Below are 24,442 nucleotides of genomic sequence, written 5' to 3'. Positions count from 1 at the left end.
CTCCATGAGCCCTCCACCGTGCTAGTCCTCTCGGGGGAAGACATGCCCCGGGACGCTTTGAAGGGGCTCCACCGCTGCTCCGGCCCCGCACCGCGCGCCGGGATGGCTGGCAGGGCTAAGCCGGTGCTGGGCATGGCCGCCACGCCGGGAAGGGGCTCGATGGCAGGCGGAGGGTCGGGAGGCTCCTGCTTGATGGGTCGGCTGCCGAAACAGTTCTGTGCAAACGGCGGCGCCTCCTCCGAGCCCGAGTTAGTCCTGTGCGTCCCGGCTGCCGCCACCGCCGCCGCTGCTTTCTGCTGGCTGGCGTAGCGGTTAGCCCGCTCGTAGGTGCGCTGGTGATGGTTTTTGCTCCGGACGCTTTGCGGGATGGGCTCGGGAAAATCAGCATTCCCGTAGGTGTGGTTGAGGTTCTCCTGCAACGCCGGGACGTCGGGCTTCTTCTCGTAGCCGTTGCTCACCCAGCTGCTCCCGCTCCTCTCGGGGGCCCCGTAATTCAGAAACTGCGAGGGGAACACGTGGTTGCTGGAAAAACCGTAATACCCGAAGGAGGGAAGCGCGAACTTGGAGTGAAACCCGTTCACGGAAGGCAGATTGGGCTGTGCATAGTAGGAATGGTAAGAGTAAACACTGTTCATGCTGTAGGGGTCGGAGGGCCGGCAGCTCCCCAGCACCGAGTAGCTCTCCACCACCGCGTTGCCGTTGTACTTGAAGGCGTTGTAATGGCTCTGCGGCTCCACCTTGATGGAAGGTTTCAGCGGCTGCGGGGGCAGCCCACTTTTCAACGCCATACCTGTGGGCACAGCACACACACAGCCCCCATGATACGCCGGCTGAGAAAGCCGCCGGCGGGGAGCGAGGACCACAAAAAACTCGGGCAGACTCGAAAATCCCATGGTGATGGGTTCACCGGCCGAGCGCAGAGGTCAGCGTCGCCCGGCATCGCCCGGTGCGCTGGCACCGATTCGCGCCCAGGCTCTGGGCTGCTGCGAGAGCTCCCCACCGCACCGCAGTACGGGGGAAAACCCAGGCACCACGAAATGCCATCCTGCACCCCGACACGCCACCAGCCCGAGAAAGCCCTCAACCACATCCCCGTCCCCTCACGCGCTTTCCGGACGGCTCGGGGCGGCAGGACCTCAGCTCTGCCCCCGTTACCTGCATTTTGCTGGAGCGTGGGGAGCTCCAGCGCTTCCTGCTTGATTTTCTCCGGCGTCATCAGCTTCTCTTTCTGTAGCTTCTTCTTTTCCGCGGCGGCTTTCTTCGCTTCCAGCTGCCTCTGCCGGCAGGACTTGGCGGGCTCGGGCAGCTTGCGGACCTCGCGGGGGAAGGATGTGAGCACCTGGATGGCCCCGCTGCCCACCTTGGCGTTTTGGTTCTCCTCGCTGCCAAACTCATCCGTGCTGGACATCTTGTAGAGGGGGAGGACGTGCAGTTGCTCATCTTCAGGGATCTTCCCCACCACGCGATTGTCTTCCTTTGTCAGCGTGCAGACCTGGGGGAGCGCAGGGTGCCATCAGCGGGACACTGCAGGGCGCAGCCCACGTGGGACAGGGGCGAAACCTCCTCCTTATACCCCATCGACGTGATGCCACGCCAGCCTGGCATCTCCCCCAGCCTGCACCGCTCCCCAGACGGCACTCGGAAACCTCCTGCAGGGTTTGGGTCAGACAAAAGCTTTCGTCTAGCTGGGGTGGCTGCAGCACCCCACAGATCTCAATGGTTTAATTTGAGGTGCACAAACACCGAGGACCAACCACGGGAATTACGCAGGTGGGGGGACAGCTGGGGACAGGTGTGGGCTTCATGAACCTACTGAAGTTCTACAAGGGCGAGTGCAGGGTGCTGCACCTGGGGAGGAATAACCCCCTGCACCAGCACAGGTTGGGGGTGACCTGCTGGAGAGCAGCTCTGTGGAAAGAGACCTGGGAGTCCTGGGGGACAACGGGATGGCCACGAGCCAGCAATGGGCCCTGGTGGCCAAGAAGGCCAATGGCATCCTGGGGGGCATCAGGAAGAGCGTGGCCAGCAGGTGGAGGGAGGTCATCCTCCCCCTCTGCTCTGCCCTGCCCTGGGGAGGCCCCATCTGGAGCCCTGGGTCCAGTTCTGGGCTCCCCGGTTCCAGAAGGACAGGGAACTGCTGGAGAGGGGACAGCAAAGGGCCACCAAGAGGACGAGGGGACTGGAACATCTCTCTGATGGGGAAAGGCTGAGGGATTTGGGGCTCTCCAGTCTGGAAAGAAGACGACTGAGGGGGGATCTTATCAACGCTGATCAATACTTCAAGGGGGGGTGTCAGGAGGACGGGGCCAGGCTCTTCTCAGTGGTGCCCGGGGACAGGACAAGGGGTAACGGGCACAAACTTGACCATGGGAAGTTCCATCTCAACACGAGGAGGAACTTTTTTGCTGTGAGGGTGGCAGAGCGCTGGCACAGGCTGCCCAGAGAGGTGGGGGAGTCTCCGTCTCTGGAGACATCCCAAACCTGCCTGGAGGCGTTCCTGTGCCACCTGCTCTGGGTGACCCTGCTTAGGCACCAGAGATGATCTAGAGCTCCCTTCCAACCCCCACCATTCTATGATTCTGTGATTCAGTGACAGTGGGGACCAAGCGACTCAAAAAGGAGCATCCCAAAAAGCCCCAGCAGCCGCCTGCTTACCACCGTGCAGCCGTTGTAGAGGTTATGCTGATCTTTGTGAGCATGAGCGCAGAAATCCATGCACGCCGTCACTCCCGAGAACGGCCTCCCCTCCTTCAAGCCCAGCCGGCAGTCTATCGCGATGTCCTCGTTGGTAACCTGACAGAAGGAGAGGGCTCCAGTTATCCGAAATTCTTCCACGTGCTGCCACCCCGCACCCATGTCTGCCTGCCGTCGGGCCGGCGTGCTCCGGAGGGGACAAGCGGGTGGCCGGTACCTGGTTTTGGTAGGCTTGCGGCGCCAGCCTCTTGTAAAGCGGAGCAACCTCGGTGGCCAAGTCCTGAAAGCTTTTCCGGAGCAGCTCTTCCTGCGGTAGGGAAAAGAAGGAGATGTCATCCAGGGGTTTCGGCAGCGGGGACACGACTGGGGGCAGAGCCCCTGCAACGCTCCTCTGCATCCGACCGTTCCCACGCTGTCCCTCACCGCGCAAAGCACGTGGCTTAAATTCCTCGTGAGGTTTTGGCCGTTAAACCTCCAGCCCCAGCGTCGGTTGCGCTTTCGCTCGCCCGACCCATGAGCCCTCTGGCATCTTCCCTGGGGTTTCTAGAGAGACCCCATTAGTGCCACCCCATACTGGCACTTGTTGTCACACCGCAAGTCCTGGCTCGGGGACACCAAGGCAAGCCTGCCCTCTAGTTTCATCAGGTTGGCTTTCTTTCCCCCCGTCTCCCTAATTCATCAAAAAACCCACAAGGGATCCTATTTTCAGGCTTCCCCTCTGCAAAACTTGGAGCTGGGGGTAGAAGGAGGTCGGAACCCGCAGCCCTGCTCCGCCCGTGTCACCCACCTCTTTGGGATTGTCCCCCACCAGCCTGAACTTGCGGGGAGTTTTGCTCCGGGCGTATTTGCAGCCATTAAAATACATGCTCCAAGAGCAGCCGAAGGAGAAGGAAGCGCCGCAGGTGTTGGGGTCCTTGCCTTGGCACGCGCAGGTCCGGCTGCGGGAGGGACACCGCGGAGGAGCGTCAGCGCTGTGATGGCAGCTCCAAAAACGGGGGATCCCCTCATCCCCTTCCCACCCCGTCTCCCCGGCATGGCCCGGCGGCGCGGTGTGACTTACTCGTCGTTGAGGCCGCAGCGGCGGCTGGTGGGATTGCCGTACTTGGTGAGGGTGTCGGTGAGCTCCTGGTACAGCGTGTCGCCCAGCGTGCGGGGGATGCCCTCCCAGGCCAGGATGAGGATGATGATGACGGCGTTCTGGCAGTGGTGGCCGGCCCGGTGCCGCACCAGGCACAGCAGCTTCTCCTCTTGGTTGTGTCTCCGGATCACCTGGAAAACAGAGGGGCCAAGTCAGACCGCTCCAATGGCGAACACCTCCCGGGATGGGGAAGACCCCAAAAGTGGGTTCTGGCTGCTTTCCATAGCGCTCTGTGGGGATCCGGGGGGGAGCTGTGGGGGGTCCCATGGTTGCATCCACCCCACGGGCTTTTTGGGGTGCTGGGGGTGGGGGGTGGGGGCGATGTGCCCGTCGCAGGGGCTGCAGGCACAGACGTGCTGCTCGGCGGGTGCCGAGGATGGGAAGCCCCGGGGAGTTTCCCCGGGGGCGGCCGCCGCTCTCGCTTCCTCCTCACCAGCCGCAGATCGAGCATCCCGCCCCTGCCCGCGGCTGCCACCGCCAGCGGGGGACCTCCTTGTCCCCAGGCAGCGAGGGGACAGGCAGGAGCGTTCACCCCACGGAGGGCTCCGAGGGGGGACGAGCGCTGGGGCGCAGGCACTCACCCACTTGGCGATGGGGCAGCCCCGGGAGCTCTTCCCCTCCTTCCCCGTGTAGATGACCTTCTCGATGCGGATGGCCTTGCCCTTCTCGCCGTACCTGCCAGGGGACGGGCGTCAGCCCCGCTTGCCCCCACCGTGCTCAGGAGTCCCCCCGCTCGCCCTCATGGGCCCCTCACGAGCCCCCACTCGCCTCACGGGACCCCACTCGCCCTCGCAGGATCCCTCTCTCCTTCACAGCACCCCAGGGGACCCCATCGGCCCTCGTCGGCCCCCGCTCATCCTCATGGGACCCCATCCACCCTCCCAGGACCCCACTCGCCTTCGCAAGACCCCAGGGGCCCCCCACTCGCCCTCACAGGACCCTGCGCACCCTTACAAGCCCCTCCTCGCCCTCATGGGACCCCTCATAGACCCCCACTCGCCCTCACAGGACCCCTCAGAAGTCCCAGTTCTCCCTTGTGGGCTCCTGCTCGCCTTCACGAGACCCCACTCGCCCTCATGGGCCCTCTCACAGGCCCCCACAAGTCCCCCTACACCCTCACGGCCCCCGAGAACGGGACGGGGTGAGGGCCCTTACCGTTCCTCCATGAGCTCCCTGATGGATGCCACGGTGGGCCCCGAGCCCAGGTGGGTGTAATACGGCCCTTCGTCCTTCTCCACGATTTGCTCTGGGGGAAAACAGAGATTTTAGGGTTTGCACCTCCGCCAGCTGCCCCAAAGGACGCCAAACCCCTAAATTCCCTCAAATTGAGCACTTTGGCACCAAAAATCAAAGGTTCCTCCGCAGCGTTTCCCCCTAAGAGCATTGGGGAAGGGAAACCACAATCAGGGGTTTGTTAAACAGCCCCCCAGCTCCTCTTCAATTTCTGCTCCCAGCACTAAAATGCCGCTGGGGATCAAGGGGATGGGTGCTCACACCCTTCGAGGGACACAAAAACCTCCCCGAGGGGCCGCAGCCCCTCCGAGCATCCCGGCAGCAATTGCGGTTCCATCCCGGCACGGGGGATTGGCACCGGCCGCTCAAGCACGGGGCATTTTCATGAGCTCTGCTGAGAAGCGGCAATTAGCGGCAGAGGGCAATTTGGCAGACAAACCCTCCCCCAGACCCCCCCTGCTCCCTGTCAGCTCCCACCCTGGGCACCTGCCTGGCCCCGCTCACCGGGACTGACCCGGCTGGGTGCTGCCAAAACCATCACAGGATGATTTTGGGGCTGAAAACTACTGCTGCTGCTTCCGGGCTTGTCCGGAGGATTTGGGGATGCTCATGGGATGCCCCGAGCTGGCTGAGCCCGTGCAAGGAAGGAGCTGCTGCACGGGCAAGAGGCAGAAGGCTGCTGGGGCTACAGGAAAAGGCTGCCGGGGCTACGGCAGAGGATGCCAGGGCTACAGGAGAAAGATGCTGGGGCTACAGCAGAAGGATGCTGGGACTACAGATGCTGGGGCTACAGGAGAAGGATGCTGGGGCTACCGGAGAAGGATGCTGGGGCTATGGGAGAAGGATGCTGGGCTACGGGAGAAGGATGCTGAGGCTATGGGAGAAGGATGCTGGGGCTACAGACGCTGGGGCTACATGAGAAGGATGCTGGGGCTACAAATGCTGGGGCTACGGCAGAAGGATGCTGGGGCTACAAATGCTGGGGCTATGGGAGAAGGATGCTGGGCTATGGCAGGAAGATGCTGGGGCTACGGGAGAAGGATGCTGGGGCTACAAATGCTGGGGCTATGGGAGAAGGATGCTGGGGCTATGGGAGAAGGATGCTGGGCTATGGCAGGAGGATGCTGGGGCTACGGGAGAAGGATGCTGAGGCTATGGGAGAAGGATGCTGGGGCTACGGGAGAAGGATGTTGGGGCTACAGACGCTGGGGCTACATGAGAAGGATGCTGGGGCTACAAATGCTGGGGCTACGGGAGAAGGATGCTGGGGCTACCGGAGAAGGATGCTGGGCTATGGCAGGAGGATGCTGGGGCTACAGATGCTGGGCTACAGGAGAAGGATGCTGGCCTGCTGGAGGATGCTGGGCTATGGCAGAAGGATGCTGGGGCTATGAGAGAAGGATGCTGGGGCTATGAGAGAAGGATGCTGGGCTACAGCCCTACAAGCAACATCCCCCCCCAGCAGCACCAAATCCCTCAGGGCTTTTAGGGCACAAAGATGCCGGCGCAGGAAGCAAAGGATGCTCCGGGCTGCGGCGACGGCGCAGGGGTTGATCCCCGGCACTGGGGGGATGCTCTAACGCCGCCGGGTGGGACGCATCCGGCACGAGGGCCGGGTCTGATCCGTCTTTCCATCCCTCCGTTCTCACCGCCCTGATTTTCATTCCCGTCATGTCTAACTGGCTGGGCGCCAGGGCGAGGAGAAAGCCGGGCTCAGCTGGGCTGCAGCTGTCCAGACAGAGATCAATACGGGACACGCAGCGAAGGCTGATTTTATTACGGCGTCTAACAGCACCGGCACCTAATAAAGCCCCGAGCCCCGACTCCTACTTAATTGCTTTCTCTCACAGCTTTTCCTTGAAAAAAAAATGGAGAGAGGTGGCGGGGGCGGGAATCCCCCCTCTCCCAGCCCCTAAACCAGGCTGCAAAGGAGAAAGCAACCTGAATCTTTTCCTAGCAACGCAGGGCGAAACTCCGAGAGCAGTTTGAGCAGCTCCAGAAAAGCCTTTCATTCGCCCAGTGCCGTTTGGGCTAATTACTGCTGCCATTTACAAGCAAATAAATAAATAATCATAAGCCCTGCTAATAAAGTGCAGCTCACGCTTGGCCCAAGGCCACTTCTCCCAGCAGCACAGGGGTTCGTTTTTCCAGCTGGATGCCCCAAATCCTCCCTCACTCTGCTCCTCGCAACTAAGCTCCGGTCTAAATTTTGGGGAGGGAAGATCCAGCTCCCAGCGCTCGGATGGAGTTGGACCGCAGGGATGGGGTAGGGAAATCTCTAGCACTTGCTGCAAAGTCTAACAAATGCCAACACGTGCCCAAAAAAAAAAAAAAAATCACAGAAAACCTCCCAAATCCAAGAGTTTGGTGCCTTTTCAATGCATCCCAGTGGGATCAGCCACCAAACCACCCAGCATCCCGGCAGCGAATAACCCAACCTGGCAAATTTGGCTTAAAATAGCAGGAATAACCAGGCCAGCTGGATTTTAGGTGGGTTTCGGCACTCTATGGGATTTAGCCGAACGCTTAAATGGAGGAAAAGCCCAACAGCCCTTTGGTTTTGCCGCTCTTCCAACCCACGCCGGCACGGCCAAGTTGGTGTTGGCACCACCTCTGCGGTGACATGCTTTGTTTTCAAAAAAACTCCCAAATCCAAGAGTTTGGTGCCTTTTTAGTGCATCCCAGTGGGACCAGCCACCAAACCACCCAGCAGCAAATAACCCAAACTGACAAATTTGGCTTAAAATAGCAGGAATAACCAGGCCAGCTGGATTTTAGGTGGGTTTCGGCGCTCTATGGGATTTAGCCGAACGCTTAAGCGGAGGGAAAACTCAAAAGCCCTTTGATTTTGCCGCTCTTCCAACCCACGCCGGCACGGCCAGGTCGGCATCAGCACCACCCCCGCGGTGACACGGCGGTCGCTCAGTGTTTGCCGTCTGACCATAAAAATCACGAGAGGAGATGAGAAAGCAAAAGAGGGCTCGGCAGCATCGGGGTTTCGCCCTTTGAGCGCCGCAATCCCGCCCCAAAAAGCGGGGGCTTTGCCAGCGCGGCGGCATCGCTCCGTGATTTATCCAGGGCAATCCCATCCTGCAAAGCCACCTCCTCGAAATGCCACCCCCGGGGCTCGTCACCACCCCGGTAATCCCCTTGGCGTGGCCGCTGGCTCACCGACGCAGTCGCAGGTGGGGAACTCCGCTTGCGCCCGCTTGGCCGGGGTGTCCAGGAGGCTTTTGGTCGGCGTGTCCAGGTATTTCAGCGGCGACTCCAAAAAGCCACTCAGGGTCGGCGTCAGCGGCACCTCGTCCTTGGTGGGCGTCCCGTCGGCGTCATCCGCGTCCGGGTTTTGGCTTTCTTCAGAGTAAAAGCACGTGGTGGACACCACGGTGATAGCACCAGAAGACTCGATTTTGATCTGTTTCGGGGATCGGGCGGTGAAGGGGGGGTCTGAAAGCGGCCCCTTCCCCGGTGAGAATGAAAAGCTTTTGGGTCCGGCTTGGGAAGCGCTGCTTGAAGCCGGTGCGGCGGCTGCGGGGGGCACTTGTGGGGCTGGTGCTGGCCCCCCCGGCAGCTCGGTAGCCCCAGGGGCAAGTGGGGCGGGCGTCTCGGGGGGCAGCAGGTTGAAATTCTCCCCGAATTCAGCTTCAAATTGCCGGATGAGCTCTTCCAGCTTGTCATCCACCACGATGGGGGTCGCGGCGGCCGGCGGGGGGGCGGCCGGTGCTTCCTCTGAGCCGGTCGAACCCGCCGGCACCGGGTGAATTTGGGGGCCCCCCCCGGGGGCACCCCTTTCCTGAGAGTCGGGAGCCGGGGGGCCGCCGGCGAGGGGGTTCGGCGGCGGGGGGCAACTGGCGGGCAGGGGTAGTGCAAGAGGCTGGAGCGGGATGGCAGGCGGCGGCGGCTCGGTTTGCATCTCTTCGGCGGGGGGTTCGGCGGGCGCCCGAAACCCCTCCAGGCTGATCTGCCAGAGGGGCAGGAAGAGCGGCTGCGAGTCCTTCTGCTTCGCCTTCTTGATCTGCACTTGCTTACGGAGCGGTTTGGCCGGGGGGGGCTTTTCGGGCGGCGTTTTCTTCTTTTTCTCTTTGGCCTGCTTTTCGAAGGGCTTGGGGGGCACGGCCGGGGCACCGGGAGCCCACCAGCCGCTCGGCCGATCCGGGGGTGCCGCCGCGGCCAGGCTTTGCTCGAGGAAGAGGCTGCGCTTGTGGTGGAGATGCTGCTGCAGGACCAGCTGCGTTTTCTTGTGCAGGTCAGGCTCCGGCGGCGCCGGCGGCAAACGGGGGCCACCCGGCACATCCTTACCAGGCGCTCGTTCGGGGGGCTCCGTTTTAAGCACCGTCGCTTTGCCGCCTGTCGCTTCGGGTCTCTTGAAAGCTGCCTTGATGTAGTCGTCGGCGTTACCCAGCAGCTGCTCCAGCTCCGCCATGGGGTCTCCGGCCCCCGCTGCCCCCTCGGCCTCCAGCCCCCACGCCGCCGCAAAGCCTCCCCGGGGAGGTGCCGTGCCGAAAAACGGCTCCGGCGCTGCTCCCGGCTCCGGCGGATAACGGGGCTCATCCCCTCGCTGCCATGCGGCCCCCGGCGGGGCAAGGGGGCTGGGACCAAAGGGGGTGGTGGGAGGCGGAGGGGGGGGCGGCGGGGGTGGCTGGCCATCACCGACGGGCTGGGGGAGAGCGGCCGAGAGCTGCGTCAGGGCTTCGATGGCTATGGCGGTCTGCAGGCTGATGTTCTTCTCCTTGGCGATGGTCAACGCGCTTTGGGAAAAGGGGAGGCCGTCGGGCGGGCACGGCTCGACGGTCTCAGGCACCGGCTGGGGGTCGATAGCACCTTCCTGGGGGGGCGGCGGAGGGTTGGCAGCGGTGGCATGGGGCCGCGGCGATGCCGGCTCTTCGCCGAGAGCCGTCTTGATCTTCTGCTCCAGCCATTCCAGGTAGTCGGGGCACTCGGGGCCATCGCAGTTGCAGTTGGGGGGCTTCACACCGTGCTTGGCCAAAGCCAGGGCAGCCTTGAGGGCGTGCAGGTCCTCCCCCCGCGGCACGCCGTCTGCCGCGCTCAGCCTGCCCCGGCTCATCTCCGAGTCGAACTTCTCATACAGCAGCGATGGCGAACCCGGGGGCGGGAGCCGGTAGGAGGAAACGGCTTCGGCCACCGCCGAAAAGGCCACCAGGTTCCTGACGTCTTCCAAGTGGGCTTTACCAGCGGCGGGCGGCTGGCCCGGTGACCAGCCGCTCGGCTCCATCAGTGCGGTGCCCCCTGCCTCCGGCCGGCCCCCATTCGCCAGGCTGAGCCCACTGCCCTCGTTCAGCCGCCTTTCTTCGACATAATTAATTGGCCCTTCTTCCATTTGGCTTCTTCTGGGTCCATCAACCGGGTCGCCCGCCGAACCTGTCTGCGAGGAGGGAGAGTGGAGAGACGTGAGCATCCCCCGCCACGACCCACGTGCCGGCATCCCCCACCCTATTTTCTCCCTCTGATTTTTTTTTATTCCCCCTTTCCCCACCTCTTTTTCTGACCCGGGTGATGGAGACGCCAACGAGCCACATGGAAAAAATAATCGCCACCAACAAAAAAATAATCGCTGCTGGCAAAACCACGCGGGTTTTGCCCGGCTGCGTAAGGAGCAGCTCGGCTCGAAAGGTGGCCAGTTTCCACCGCGCCGGCCCCGTGCCGCCCACGTCCCCACCCCGCCACCCGCTTTCGAAATTGCTCATGGGACGGTTCGGGATTTCCATCGCCCACCGAGGGCGAGACATGGCGGGGTGGGACGGGGAGGGCGTCCCTCGCTCCGGTGACACGGTTTGCGCCAGCGAAGGAAGCAGCACGGGGAGAAAAAAGAGGGGTTTTTTTTTGGAGCCGTGCCCGCAGCAAACATCCCGGCTGTCCTTCGCCGGGGGGCCGCGGCACGGCAGGAAGCCGCCGAGTTGGCTACGCCGGTGCCAGGGGAGGCGCAGGGCTGCTTTCACCTCGAATAACCCGGCGTCTGTATCAACACGGCTGGCCGGGGCCCCTGGCAACGCCGTGCTACAGCACCGGCCTCCAGAAAACCGGCCGCGCGCCAAGGAGAGACCAAAACCATTAGAGCCGACCACGCCGAGGCGAGGCACCCGGGGAGCCCATCACCCCGGCGTCCGGGCTCATGGATAAGACCCTCCGAGGGGTTTTGCCAGGGACGGAGGGGGTCTTTCTGTGCCCTGTGACTCTCTCCCCACTCGGCGGCGGGGATTTTTAGTGCTCGGGTGGCTGGGGGTGCCGGGGCATCGCAGTGTATTTATCAGTTTGCCGATAACCAGGGGGGAGCTTCCTGCAAGCTAAAAATACAGCAAAGCTCGCTGGAAAAAACTATGACAAAGCAAGAGAAGGCTGGGGGCAGAGCTTCCTGCCTCCGGACGGTGCCGGCACCGGCTCGCAGGCAGGATCCGCAGCCCAGAGTCGCCGGGAGATGCCGAATTACACGAGCAAGCTGTCAGTGCGCGGCTGTTGGTGGTGGAGCCGCGTTTAACCCTTCAGCCACCAGCCCCACGCGCGTCCTTCGGGGCGAGCGAAGCCGCACGCTTGAGCGCGGCGGGTTTCCACGCCGGAGATAAGCACGCTGCTGACGGCGGCGAAACCGGGGAGGAACCACTCCCGGCACGATCCTATTGCCCCAAAATCCCCCTTTCCTCGGGGGTGAAAACTCCCAGGGGAATGCGGCGCCGGTGCAAATCACCGCGGCCCCGCTCCGGCACAGGGCTCACCCCGACGCTGCTGTGGATTTACAGGGGCTCCGGTCCCCTCGCGGCATCCCCGGAGCCAAGCGACGGAGCCGGGAGCGATGGGACCGGTCCATCAGGTCTGGGGAGCAAGTGCTTGGCCACCGGCCTGTGCCGTGTGCCGGCAGCCGGGGCAGGGTGGGGACAACACGCCGCCTCCGCTCTCCTTTGCAAACCAAGGAAGAAACAGCCTCGCCCGTCCTTCCTACGCCGTCATCTTCCTCCTCCTCCTCCTCCTCCTCAGCCAAAGGGGTTTTTCCCAAGCAGCGCACAGTGGCAGGGAGAAGAAAAACGCCCCGAGCCCCCTCCAAGTCCTCGGGGGGGACACACTCGTCCCCCGAAGCGTCCCCCGAAGCGTCCCCGGCGTCGCGGCGGTGACGCCAGCCCAGAGAAACGATGTGAAACCTGTTTTGCTCTGGTTGGGGAGTGAATGCCGGCCCCAAGGGTTTATTCCGGGGGGGGACCCGGGGCAGGGGTGGGGGGGGGAACCTGCTGGATAAGGGCAGGGGAAGCCCCAAAAACCAGCCGCAGAGCTGGGGTGGCACCTGGGGCTGCTCCATCCCATAAACCGGGTTATCGACCCGCGCTGGGGACGCAGGAAAATAGTTCACCCTGGGAAGGCGAGGCAGGAGCGAGCGAGCGTCCCGCTCCTAAGGGGTTAATCCCACAGCTACAACCTTCCCCAAATCAGCAGGGCGGGGGGGGGAATAAAATAAAAATCTATATATAAAATATAATTATTTTTTTCCTGGCTCTCTCATCCAGCTCCTTTTGTTCCCGGTCCTGCAGGCCGGGAGATGGAAAGACCTCGCGGCTTCTCCCCGAAAATCGATTCTCCCCCCACCACCCGCCCCCCCGCCGGCCCTCCCTCCATCCCGACTCCCTCCGGCAGCATCCGCAGAAATCCCTCCATCCCTGCCGTGGGCACCGATTCCTCCGCGCCTCGGCCTGTTTTCTCCGGAAAAAGCGCTGCCTGCCCAAATCTCCTTCCATTCGCCCCGGGAAAGAATAAAAGCTGGGGAGGGGGAAGGGAAATAAATTAAAATAAAGAGAAAACCAAGCGCTTCGGTTCGGGTTAGCTCGGCTCCTGCACGGTCCCTTCCGCATCCTCCGGGTGCTATAAAGGGGGGAAAATCCCCCTGAGGATGAAAACATTTATTTTTTTTTAATCTGTTTTTCCTCTTTTTTTTTTTTTTGCCCCCGTTTTAAATGTCTTAAACAGAGGGAAAGGAGGGAAAAAAAAAAAAAAAAAAAAATAACCACACACGCCGAGCCCGGCTTGGAGGGTTTCCAGCCTGGGCTGCGCTCCCTGGGAATAGTCCGGAGCCGTTTATAACCCGGCGAGTGGCGGGGGGGAGCCCCGGCAGGGGCACGGTGCCGGATTCGGGTACGGCTCTGGCCGGGCAGCACTTACGTGTGCGGGGCGGGAGGCGAAGCCGGAGGCAACGGCGGGACCGTCCAGGGAGGAAAGACGAAACGAGTTGTTCAAGCCTCAGCCGCCCCGGCCCTCCCCGCCCCCTGCAAAACCAGCTGGAGAAGCCATTAGCCCCAGCGCCGCGCGCACGTAGGGACGGACGGACGGACGCGGGGGGCCCCCATCCAGCCCCCGCAGCCACCGCCGCTGGCCGGGCCCCTCGCGGCCCCTCGACACCCCGCGGGGGGACACGGGGGGACCCCGGCTCCGACGGCCGCAGCTCCCCCGGCCGCGGCAGGGAACCGCAGCCCCCGCCCGCAGCCCCATAGATCCTGCTGCCCTATAGATCCGGTGACCCATAGATCCAGCAACCTGCATATTCAGCAACCTTATGTATCCAACAACCCTATATAATCAGCAACCTACACATCCAGCAATCTTATATATTCAAAACCCTATATAATCAGCAACTCTATATAATCAGCAACTCTATATAATCAGCAACCTATATATCCAGTAATCTTATATATCCAACAACCCTATATACCCAGCAACTCTATATAAATCAGCAATCTTATACATCCAGCAGCCCTATATACCCAGCAACTCCATATAATCAGCAACCCTATATATCCAGCCATCTTATACATTCAACAGCCCTATATATCCTCCAGCCCTAGATAATCAGCAGTCTTATACATCCAGCAGCCCCATACATCCAGCAGCCCCGTATATCTAGTAGGCCGATACATCCAGCGGCCCTATATAATCAGCAACCTATACATCCGGCAACCTGCATAGCCATTAACCCCATAACCCCATATATCCAGCAACACGTTATAGCCAGCAACTTATATATTCTGTAATCCCATATATCCAGCAGCCCTATACATCCAGCAGCCCTAAACACTCAGCAACCCTAAACACCCAAGTCCTATATACCCAGCAACCCTATATATCCAGCGACCTATACATCCACCAACTCTACATAATGAGCAATCTTAGACATCCAGCAGCCCTATATATCCAGCAATCTTAGATATTTGACAGCCCTATATACCCAGCAGCCCTATATATCCAGCAACTCATTATATGCAGGAACTTATAGATTCCACAATCCCATATATCCAGCAGCCCTAAATACCCAAGTCCTATATATCCGGCAGCCCCATATATCCAGCAACCTATACATCCGACAACCCTATACAGCCAGCACTCTATATATCCTAAAACCTATATATCTGTATTTCAAATTATTACTTTCCATCTGTGAGAAAACTGGAAGAAAAATGAACCAAACCCACCCAACGCCAACCAGGGACCAGGTTTTACCGCCCTCGTCCTCCAAAAACACCCGCTTGCCCCCACCAGGCCCCAAAAATTCCCCCGCATAAATATTTTGGGGGTTTATTAAACCCCTTGGCAGGAGCCAAAGGGCTCAGCTGCAGAGAACGGAGCAACTCAGTGCACGCAAAGCAACTCAGAAGACGCCGCTTGGTGTCATCATCCTGCTGCGAAAAAACCGCCCAATTTTATTAAAAGTGCGGAATTTGGGAGCCGGAGGAAAGCGGGGGGAGGCTGGACCGCACCGGCAGGGATGTCGAGCCCTTCCCGGTGGCATCTGGGCGGTGGAGTTGGGGGAGGGGGGTGTTATGGGGACACCCCGCCGTGTGCCGGGGCTGCGACGAGGGCACGGCGGGGTGTTCGGGAGGTCAGCGGGCGCCGGTGCCAGCGGCACGGGCCGGCCAAGAGGCAGGAGGCAGCTTGGCTGCCGGCCCCACGCCGCGCCGGTGGAGCCCGGCCAGCCCCGGCACTCGGCTTGTGGTTTTCCTCCTCTGGCAACAACCCCGGGGGGGATCCTCCGCCGGGACGGCAGGGTGGGGGGCACCATCGGGGCAAGGCAGGGGGAGCCCCGAGCATCCCCCGGTGCGGGAGACCCTACAATAACAAACCCCCCCGGCCGGTGCCACCCAAGGGCTTTGCTGGAAGGAGATGCTGCCGAAATCCCACACCCCCAACCCCGCCCCAGGGATTGATGCTCCTGGGGGGCACCGCATCGCCAGACCCCAAGAGGTGGAGAAACACACCCACCCCCCCCCAGCCCCAAATCACCGCCACCAGCCCCAGGTACCAGCGGGGGGGATGCCGGAGAGGAGACAAATGGCACAGATGCCCTAAATCCATGCTCAACACCCCCCAAAATGGAAAATAAAGGAAGTCTGGGGAGCCCGAGTGCCGAGCCGGACCCGCGTAGCCCCCGGTTCCCCCCTGGCTCCCCCCAGCCAGGGTACCCACCGCGCCGGCTCACGGCCCCGCTGCCTCCCGGCGCCGCGGGCGGCCGCGGCTGCTTCTCCCGCCTTGTTTTCCAAGCTGTTTCCATGGCCCCAGCTGACCCCGGCGCTGGGTCTGAGCTGCTCACTCCTGTCCTCATTTAGCCTGGAGAAAAGCCGGAATAGCGCCGATGCCGAGGGAGCTGAGCTGATTTACGCCGTGGGAAGCCCGGCTCTGCTTTACACCAGCCCCAGGAGCAATTTCAGGGACCCCCGTAACTGTAACCCCACTCCAGACGGCACCGAGGGAATTATTTCACCCCCTTTTCCTTCCCATCAGGGTACGATGAGCCAGTTGAACGCGATACAGTCCGGGTCCCAGCTCCTACCCCTGCAAGACTGGGAGCTTCCGCTGGAAATGAGGGATTTTTTTCCAGGTGGAAAAAAATTTGTTCCCATCTCCATCCTCCTCATTGCCTTTAGGAAAAGGGTTTTCCCTTTTGGAGGAGCTGCAGCAGGGATGCGCCGGGCCAGAATGCTCAGGGAAGGGATGTTCTAGGGTGGGGATGCTCAGGGTGAGGATGCTTGGGATTGGGATGCTCCAGGCAGGAATGCTCGGGATGGGGATGCTCAGGGAAGGGATGTTCGGAGCAGGGATGCTGGGGGCCAGGATGTTTGTAGCAGGGATGTTTGGAGCAGGAATGCTCACGGTTGGAATGTTCAGGGTTGGGATGCTCAGGGTTGGGATGTTCGGAGTAGGGATGCTCAGGGTTGGGATGCTCGGAGCAGAGATGCTCGGGGTTGGGATATTCAGAGTAGGGATGCTCAGAGTTGGAATGCTCAGGGTTGGGATGCTCGGAGCAGGGATGCTCGGGGTTGGGATGCCCAGAGCAGGGATGGCTGGGGTCGGGATGTTCGGAGCAGGGGGTTGGGTCATGCTCGGGGTTGGAATGCTTGGGGTCGGGATTCTCGGAGCAGGGACGCTCAGCATTGGGATGTTCAGAGCAGGGATCTTTGGAGCAGGGATGTTCGGAGCAGGGATGCTCACGGTCGGGGTGCTCGGGGCAGGGATGCTCAGCACCAGGGCCGAGCGAGCAATGCCCCAGCGGATGCTCCCACTGGAGCAATTTTTGGGAAGCAAGATGCCGCAGCCAAGCCACGGCGTGTGTTCCCACTCCGGCGTGCCTTCCCACCGCGGCGCGGAGCCGAGCTGGGAGCCGCCAGTTGGCGCGAGCAGGGGAAAGGCTTGGCACGGCACGGAGCTGCATCAGGCTGCCGGCTCCGGCCGGGCAGGGAGGGAGCCGAGCTCTTGAAAGGGAAAAGAAGGAGGGGAAAAAAAAAAAACCAAAACCAAACGCGGCGCTATTTTTGTTTCTTGGAGCGTTTTTTTTCCTCCAACACAGCTGGCTCCTCTCGTGCCGGTGCTCGGCTACCAGATTGGCGCCGGGGCCGGCTGGGCAAAGCCAAATCGCCGGCTGGTGGGGAGCGGTGGCTGCTCTGACCCTGCGGAAGGGGAAGGAAGGAGGGAGTAGGGAGGAAGAGGAAGAGGAAGAGGAAGAGGAAGAGGAGGAAGGGGAGGAAGGGGAGGAAGGGGAGGAAGGGGAGGAAGGGGAGGAAGGGGAGGAAGGGGAGGAAGGGGAGGAAGGGGAAAGTGGAAAGGGGAGATGGGGATGGAGATGGGGAAGGGGAAAGTGAGGAAGGGGAAGAAGGGGATGGGGAGAAAGGGGAAAAAAGGGAGAAAGGGGATGGGGAAGGAAGGGAAGAAGAGGAATATGGGGAGGAAGGGAAACAAGGGGAAGAGGGGGATGGGGCAGGGAAAGCAAAAGGACCCACCTGGGAAGGAAGGAGGAAGGGGGAAGCGCATGGGCCGCAGGAGAAAGGCCCGGGGCCTCGCCTCGCCTCACCTCTCGCCCAGCCCAGCAGCGTTTGCCGTCCCGTCCCAGCCGCCCCCGCGGGGCTGGGCTGGATTTCGCAGCCCCGCTGCAAACGTCCCCCGCCGGATCAGGCTCGGTCCCCTCCCTGCCCTACCGCCCCCAACTCCATGGGGACATTTCCACCCTGCCGATTGCTTTGCATTGCAAATCAGGGGGAGAAAAGCTGGTTTTTTTGGGAGCGAGGAAGAAAGCCGCCCCGCACTCATGCACTACCCAAACCGCACCCCAATTTTCAAGGCTCGAGCTGGAGGGGGGGAGTGTCCCTGCACCCTCCTGGCCCCCAGGTGCAAGTGGGGGTTGTGCCACCCAGCACCCACGGGTGCTCAACTCCCCTCCAGCCCACCCCCGTCCCGTCGCACCTGCGGGATGCTGCGGTCCCCTCCCCGGGACCCAGGGACTCCTCACGCTGCTGCCGCCGCCACCGTGCCGCACAGCCCGACCTTTCGGCAGAGGAGGAGGAGGAGGAGGAGAACCGTGCGCGCCGCCACCCTCCTGCCCGGCAAGTGCGGACAAGTCGTCGGCGGGATGGCCGGCGGGCAAGAGCCGGGAGATGAGTGGGAGCCCGGCCCTGCCCCGTCTGGGAGCAGGGAAAACGCCGGCTCTGCCAAACCTGGAGCTGGTTCCACCGCCACAACCCGTCCCCCGTGGGGAAAAGCATCTCGCGGCGGGTGGGAGATGCAACCCCTCTGGATTAAATCCCTTTTCCGAAGGCCGAAGGAAGAAGCACGGGGTGGAAAATGCATGCTGGTGGCACGGACACCGGCTCGGCACCAGCAAAACCATTTTCCAGCATGCTGTACAAAAAAAAAAAAACAAAAACCTTTTTCTCGCCCAAAATGTACAGCCCCCCCCACCCCGGCTGTCTCCCGGGGTCGGTGCCGCTGAGTCAGCGCCGGTGCTGCTGAGTCACCGCAGCCAGCTCAGCCCTGACGTCAACCAGCTCCGTCCGCGATGAGCTCAGCCGCGGGGGCTTCGGCACCTCCACGCTCACCGGCAACCGCAGCACCGGCGCTGCCGGCCCCAGGGAGCCACACGGCGAGGCTCTTGCCAGCACCTCTGCCTACATTTTAGGGTCTCACTGGCTCTTCCTTCCCCTGAAGCTTCACCCATCCCTGAAACTGCGCCGATCGCCATCGCCTCTAATCCAAGACTACCGAAACACGGCTGCCGGATGGGCGAGGAAGGCGTCAGCGTTCCAGCTCTCTCCCACCCTCCAACCGGTGCCGCGGTCCTCTCCGAAAACACCCCACCATGGACCACCCGCCAGCCGGGATGGCAGCCACCATCACCATCCGCATCCTCCCCATCTTGCTCGCCGAAAGACGAACGGGAATGATAAAAAAAGGAGGGGGGGAAAAAAATAAAAAAATATCTAATTTTGCCTTTTTTTTTTTTTTTTTTTTTTTTTTTTCACCCCGCTGGGGTCATCAGCACCAAGGGGGATGCGCCGACGCCGCCTCCGGCTTCCCCGGCCCGGTGACGGGGTTGATGACTCACGGGGAAGGAGGGGGGAGAAGCGGCGCGTGCACGGGGCCGTCATGTTTGTAAACCTAAAAAAAGCCATGTGCGGGCAGGCAGCGTGCTCCGGCCGGCAGCACCGGCTGCCAGCGGCTGCGGCGAGCGGCTCGGGGACGGGCGAGGGACAAGCAGCGGCCGCCTTCGCGCTGGCGTCCCGACCGGGGAGGTTCGGCCAGGCACCGGCACGGGTAGAAAAGTTGGCCCTGCTGCAAGGGCTCGTGTTGCGACGGCTTTAATTGGGGCGGCTTTACGTGCAAGGGCTTTAACTGCAACGGTTTTAACTGGTGGGGCTTTAAGTGCAAGGGCTTCAAATGCAACGGCGTTAAGTGCAGTGGCATTAAGTGACACGGCGTTAAGTGACACGGGGTGAGACACAACGGCGTTAAGTGCAGTGGCTTAAATGCAACGGCTTTAAATGCAATGCTGTTAGATGCAACGGCGCTAAGTGCAACGGTGCTAAGTGCAATGGCTTAAATGACACGGCTTTAAATGCAACGGCCTTAAATGCAACAGATTTAAGTGCAACCAACGGCTTTAAGTGCAATGGCTTTAAGTGCAACAGCATTACGTACCACGGTGGCGTTAAGTACAACGGCCTTAAATGCAACGCCTTTAATTGCAACACCAGCTGGGCTTTCTAAGAGGCTCAGGGTCTTTCAAGCCCCTCGCCCCGTTGCTGCTCATCCCTCTCCTGCATCCCATCACCTTCCGCCGCTCCCGGGATGCTCCTGCAGCCAGGCTGGGAAGCGGGGGGCTGTGGTGACCGAGGCCGTGCCACCAGCAGCCACCAGCTCCGCGGTGACAAACCCTCCAGCCATTACACAGCATCCCCCGGCCTCCGCGCCAATGACTGCAGCAATTACAACTTGCTCCAATCCATTATTTTATTTTATTTTTTTTACAGCATTTTCAGGGCTCGGGGTGTTTCAGGGTTTGGCGTTTTTTTTTTTCCCCCCTCATTTGGCTGCGATGGAAATTGCAAGCTTGGGAGCTCGCGGTCCCCAGCTCCCCCCTTCGACAGCAAAATCTCATTTAATCAAAAGATGCGGTGACTGGATGTGCAGAAGCACTTCTCTCTTTTTTTTTTTTTTTTTTTTCCTTTTCCTCCCTTCCCCTTAAGAACTGCCATTTTAGCTGTAGCAAACAAACACGCCGCATTGTCCCCGCGACAAGACTCCCTCCGACAAGCCGGCAGAACCCTGCCTGCAAAGCCCCACTGCCCGCGCGCCACCAGCCCCGGCCCGCCACCGCCGAACATCCCCGCTCCCGGAAAAAGGGGGGGTTTGGCCCCGGGAAAAGAGGAGAAAATCGGGGTTGAGCTGGGTTTGTGGGGCTGGCAGCAGCGTGGCGGGCAGATGTGGAGCGGGGACGGAGCCGATCGCAGCTGTTTCACCTCTTCCCGTTTCATTTCATCTCCCCTTGGATGCTGGCCCAGGGAAGAGGCGGGGGGATTAAAAAAAAAAGCTCTTTCATCCTCAAAAATGGTCTGGCACCCTCTTGCACTGAGCTCAAAGCAGCGAGATTAAAGAGCTGGCAGAGGAGGTGAGAGGGAGGACTGGTCCCCACGAGGGCTGGCTTTGGGGTGCAGCGCTCTCGTCCCAGCCCGTGTCCCGAGCGGCGGTGGGGACAGCCAGGGGACAGGGACGGTGGGCTGCAGCACTGGCCCCTTCGCTGACGTCCCGTCGGAAAGGCTCCCTGCGCGCACGTGGAGCGAGGGACACGGCGGGGACCCCGGCACGCACGGGGAATGGGGGACCCCAGTGCCATGGGAATGGGAATCGGGAATGTTGGCACATGCAGGCGGGGGAGTGAGGACCCCCATGTCACAGGGACAAGGGAGCCCTACAAAGACAGGCAGGGGACTGGGGACCCCGATGGCATGGGGATGGGGACTGGGGACCCCCGCACACGCAAGGAGGGGAGCGGGGACCCCGAGAGTGCAGAAACAAGGAGCAGAGACCCCAGCATGCACAGGCAGGGGACAAGGGACACCACTGCCACAGGGATGGGGACACTGGCGCACACGAGCAGGGGACCAAGGACCCTGATGCAGTAGGGATGGGGACTGGGGAACTCCGGCACACGTAGGCAGGGGGTCAGGAACCCCGATGACACGGGGACGGGGACACACGATGCCGCAAGGACCCTGGCACACACAGGCTAGGACCCTGATGCCACATGGATGGGGACCGGAGACACCGGCACACACAGGGAGGGGACCAGGGCCCCTGGTGTCACAGGGATGGGGGACCAGGGACCCTGGCACGTGCAGGCGGGGATCCGAATACCCCAATGCCACGGGGACAGGGACTGGAGACCCCAACACATGCAGGCAGGGTACCGGGGACCCCGATGCCATGGGGACAGGGACCGGGGTTGGCAGCACATGCAGGCAGGGGAACAGGGACCTTGATGCCATGCGGACGGGGACTGGAGACACCAGCACATGCAGGCAGGGGACCTGGGACCCTGATGCCATGGGGACAGGGACCAGAGACACCAGCACATGCAGGCAGGGGACCTGGGACCCTGATGCCATGGGGACAGGGACCCCAGCACCTGCGGGCAGGGGACTGGGGACCGCAGTGCCGCGGGGACCGCTCACTCCCAGCGTGCCAGCGCCGGGGACACCCCGGGAAAGGCTTTTTGTGACCCAGACCCACAGCACAACCGCAAGTCCCGAAGGCGCCGCACCACCGCTTCGCCGTCCCTGTCCCCAGTGGGGCCAGCAAAGACCCACCAGGAAACACCAAAGTGTGGGGGGGGACATTTTGCTTTCCCAAGGTCCCACCGGCTCCTCCTCCGAGCCACCTCTCCCCTTAATTACCTGCGATAAAGGGTCCAGGTCGGTAATCCGAAAAACAAACCTCGTCACGGCTAATTAGGTGACAAAGGCCAAGAGCGGGGCTGGTTTATGGGGCCACCGTAACAACCTGCGAGGACTCTGCTCCGGCGCTGCCCGTCCCTCCCCGGCATGATGCAACCGCGGGGCCACACCGAGGCACCCCGGCACCCACGGCACCCACGGCACCTCTATCAAGGGGTCTTAATTTGGCAAAGCATTCGCGGCTCCGGAGGCAGCTCCGGCGTCGGCGGGCGCATCCCGGGCTGCGGGATGGGAAGCATCCCCATCCCTCGCCAACACGTGGTGCCGAAGCCGCTCACCGCCGACTCCAAAACTTCGGGGCGGCCGCGCGTTTCGGCACGCTGTCCCCAGTCCTCGGTGATGTGTGTGTGTGTGTGTCCCCTGCCCCGGTGCCGCCACCAGACCCTGCCCGTCACCAAATCATGCCGGAATAACCCAAATCGCTACGTCGGATGGCGAATGAGACACCCCCCACCAAAAGAGGACGAGCCGCCTTTTCTCCCCACCTCCATCCCACCTCCGTTATTCACGGCGTGACGAAAAACCGGGGGGGGGGAACACACACACACGACACCGACCTCGCCGGACCCCGTGTCCTCGTCACGGCGAGGGATGACAGCTGCCAGCGGCCGGGTGACGTCAGGGTGACGTCACGCCAGGGGAGCCTCATCGCCCTTGTTAGCATCACCCGCTGTACCTCTGAGCTCAGCACATTTCGGGGATGGAGGGGATTAATAAAAATAATTTTTTTTTTAAAAAAAAAAGCATCATAAAGCTGGGGAGGGGGGGGTGTCACGTAAGGGCTCATCCTCCCCCAACCCCCCCCCTCCTCCTGCACCCCCCCCCCAGCTGCCGGATTGAAAGAAAAAGGATAAAAGAGGGGAAAAAACAGTCCAAAATGACCCAAAAGGGGAGCGGGGCAGAGCCGGGGTGTGCGTGTGTGTGCGCCCCCCCCCTCCGTGTCGTGTGTCCCCCCCCCTTCCCCCGGGCCCCGCCGCTTTGTCCTCCCGGCCCCGCCGCGCCTCCGCCGCTCCCCCGCGCCCGCGGAGCCGCAAAACACGCGCAAACACCGCGGGGGGGGGGGGGGGATAAAAGTGGCGGGGGGTGGGGGGGGGGGGAGGAAGAGGGGAGAAGAGGGGGTGAAGTCGTCCCCCCCCTTCCAGCCCGCCTGCTTTGAGGGGGGGGGGGGGATGCAGGAGGGATGAGGCGGGGGGGGGGGGGGGTGCTGGGGGGGGATAAAGGGGGGCGATGGGGGGGATTTTGGGGCGGGGGGGTACTCACCTGGCGGCTCCCCCCGCCGCTCGCCCCCTCGCAGCCCCCGCCGGGCCCCGCACGGATCCGGCCCTCAGGAGGAAGCCATCTTGTCTCCCTCTCCTCCGCGCTCCCTCACCGCCGCCCCGCTGCAGCCGGGGGGGTGTTTGACCGGCGCATCTCTCCTTCTCCCCCCCCCGCCCCCCCCCCAGCAACCTCCGCCGCCTTCCTCCTCCTTCCTCCTCCTTCCTCCTCCTCCTCCTCCTTCCCCCTCCGCGCAAATCCCCCCCCCCCGACGCGTAACTCCCCCCCCCCCCCCCCCCAACACGCAGCGCGACACCGCCCCCCCCCCCCCCCTCCCCGCCGGGGCCGCTGCGCAGGAGCGGGGGCGGCGTAGGGGGGGGGACGGGACACACGGGGACACACAGGGACAGGCGGGGGAGGCGCCTCCTCCCCAAAAATGGGGTACCGGGACCCCCGAACCCTGGTCGGGTCGGGTCCCATCCCCCGTCGTCGTCGTCCCCCCCCCCCACGGGAAACTGAGGCAGCCCACGGGGGTGGGAACGTGGGGGCCACAGCCCCTGTGGCAGCCAGGGGACCCCCCCAAACCCCACGCTGACCGACCTCCTCTCCCCGCCCCCCCCGCCAAAAAAAAAATAAAAATATTTTCCTGCTGTTAAAACCTGCCCCCTCGTTAATTTGGGGACATCGTTATTTTGGGGACAGCGTTAGTTTGGGGACACGGCCAATGTGGGGACACGGTCGATTTGGGGCCAGGATTAATTTGGGGACGGGGTTAATTCCCCATTAACCATTAATTAATGGGGACGTCATTAATTCAGGGACGTCGTTAATTTGGGGATGTCATTAATTCGGGGACTCTGCAAAGCTTACACCCACCCACCCCCCTCAGCACCCCTGCCATCGCCCAACTGCCCCCTTTCTCCCCAAAATCCAGGCCCCGGTGAGAATGGGGGGGGGGGGGCATTTTTCCATGGGAAAAGCAGCGGGAATGGGCCGGCAAAAGGGTTAAACCGGGGCTGGAATCCCTAAACCAGTCCCGATGGATCAGCTCCGGCTTTTCCAACCCCTGTCCCGAGCTGGCAGGTCTCCGCTACGATGCACATGTGTATTTTGTGGGGGGGGAAGATGGAAAAAGGGGCAGCAGGAAAATGAATTCCCCCAAAGCCTTCCCCAGGTGATGCTCCTGGGATGCCCCAGGTTTGGAGCTTTCCAAGCCCATTCCCGGCCAAACTTCTACAAACTCAAAGCTCCCAAAGATTTCCTGGGAGAATCCCAGGGAAAACTGTTTTCCAAAGGGATGTGCAGCAGTCGGAGCGACCCGAGGAGCCCCGGGCCCATTTCATTCCCAGTGGGATGG

The 24,442-nt window shown here is 61.9% G+C and overlaps 1 protein-coding gene across 3 annotated transcripts in view; it reads right to left on the bottom strand.

Annotated features, from left to right (window-relative positions):
* Window positions 1–23,212, bottom strand: part of TET3 (tet methylcytosine dioxygenase 3) — a 25,193-nt gene extending 1,981 nt beyond the window's left edge. The window contains exons 1-10 of one of the 3 annotated variants that reach the window (XM_074563607.1): window positions 23,092–23,212; window positions 8,237–10,448; window positions 4,988–5,078; window positions 4,414–4,507; window positions 3,755–3,963; window positions 3,482–3,632; window positions 2,912–3,001; window positions 2,656–2,793; window positions 1,156–1,492; window positions 1–790 (exon numbers count right to left, since the gene is read on the bottom strand). The exon at window positions 1–790 is cut by the window's left edge and continues 1,981 nt beyond it. In XM_074563607.1, the coding sequence (XP_074419708.1) occupies window positions 1–790; window positions 1,156–1,492; window positions 2,656–2,793; window positions 2,912–3,001; window positions 3,482–3,632; window positions 3,755–3,963; window positions 4,414–4,507; window positions 4,988–5,078; window positions 8,237–10,403 (4,067 nt within the window). In that variant the 5' untranslated portion in view covers window positions 10,404–10,448; window positions 23,092–23,212. Of the gene's footprint in view, window positions 791–1,155; window positions 1,493–2,655; window positions 2,794–2,911; window positions 3,002–3,481; window positions 3,633–3,754; window positions 3,964–4,413; window positions 4,508–4,987; window positions 5,079–8,236; window positions 10,449–17,785; window positions 18,304–21,771; window positions 21,910–23,091 lie in introns of those variants that run through there. The other 2 variants (XM_074563608.1, XM_074563609.1) reach the window with 2 other exon arrangements.
* Window positions 23,213–24,442: the final 1,230 nt, after the last annotated feature.

Source organism: Larus michahellis, chromosome 20, assembly GCF_964199755.1.
Source record: "Larus michahellis chromosome 20, bLarMic1.1, whole genome shotgun sequence".
Lineage (NCBI taxonomy): Eukaryota > Metazoa > Chordata > Aves > Charadriiformes > Laridae > Larus > Larus michahellis.
This window is presented reverse-complemented; position numbering and strand designations above follow the sequence as displayed.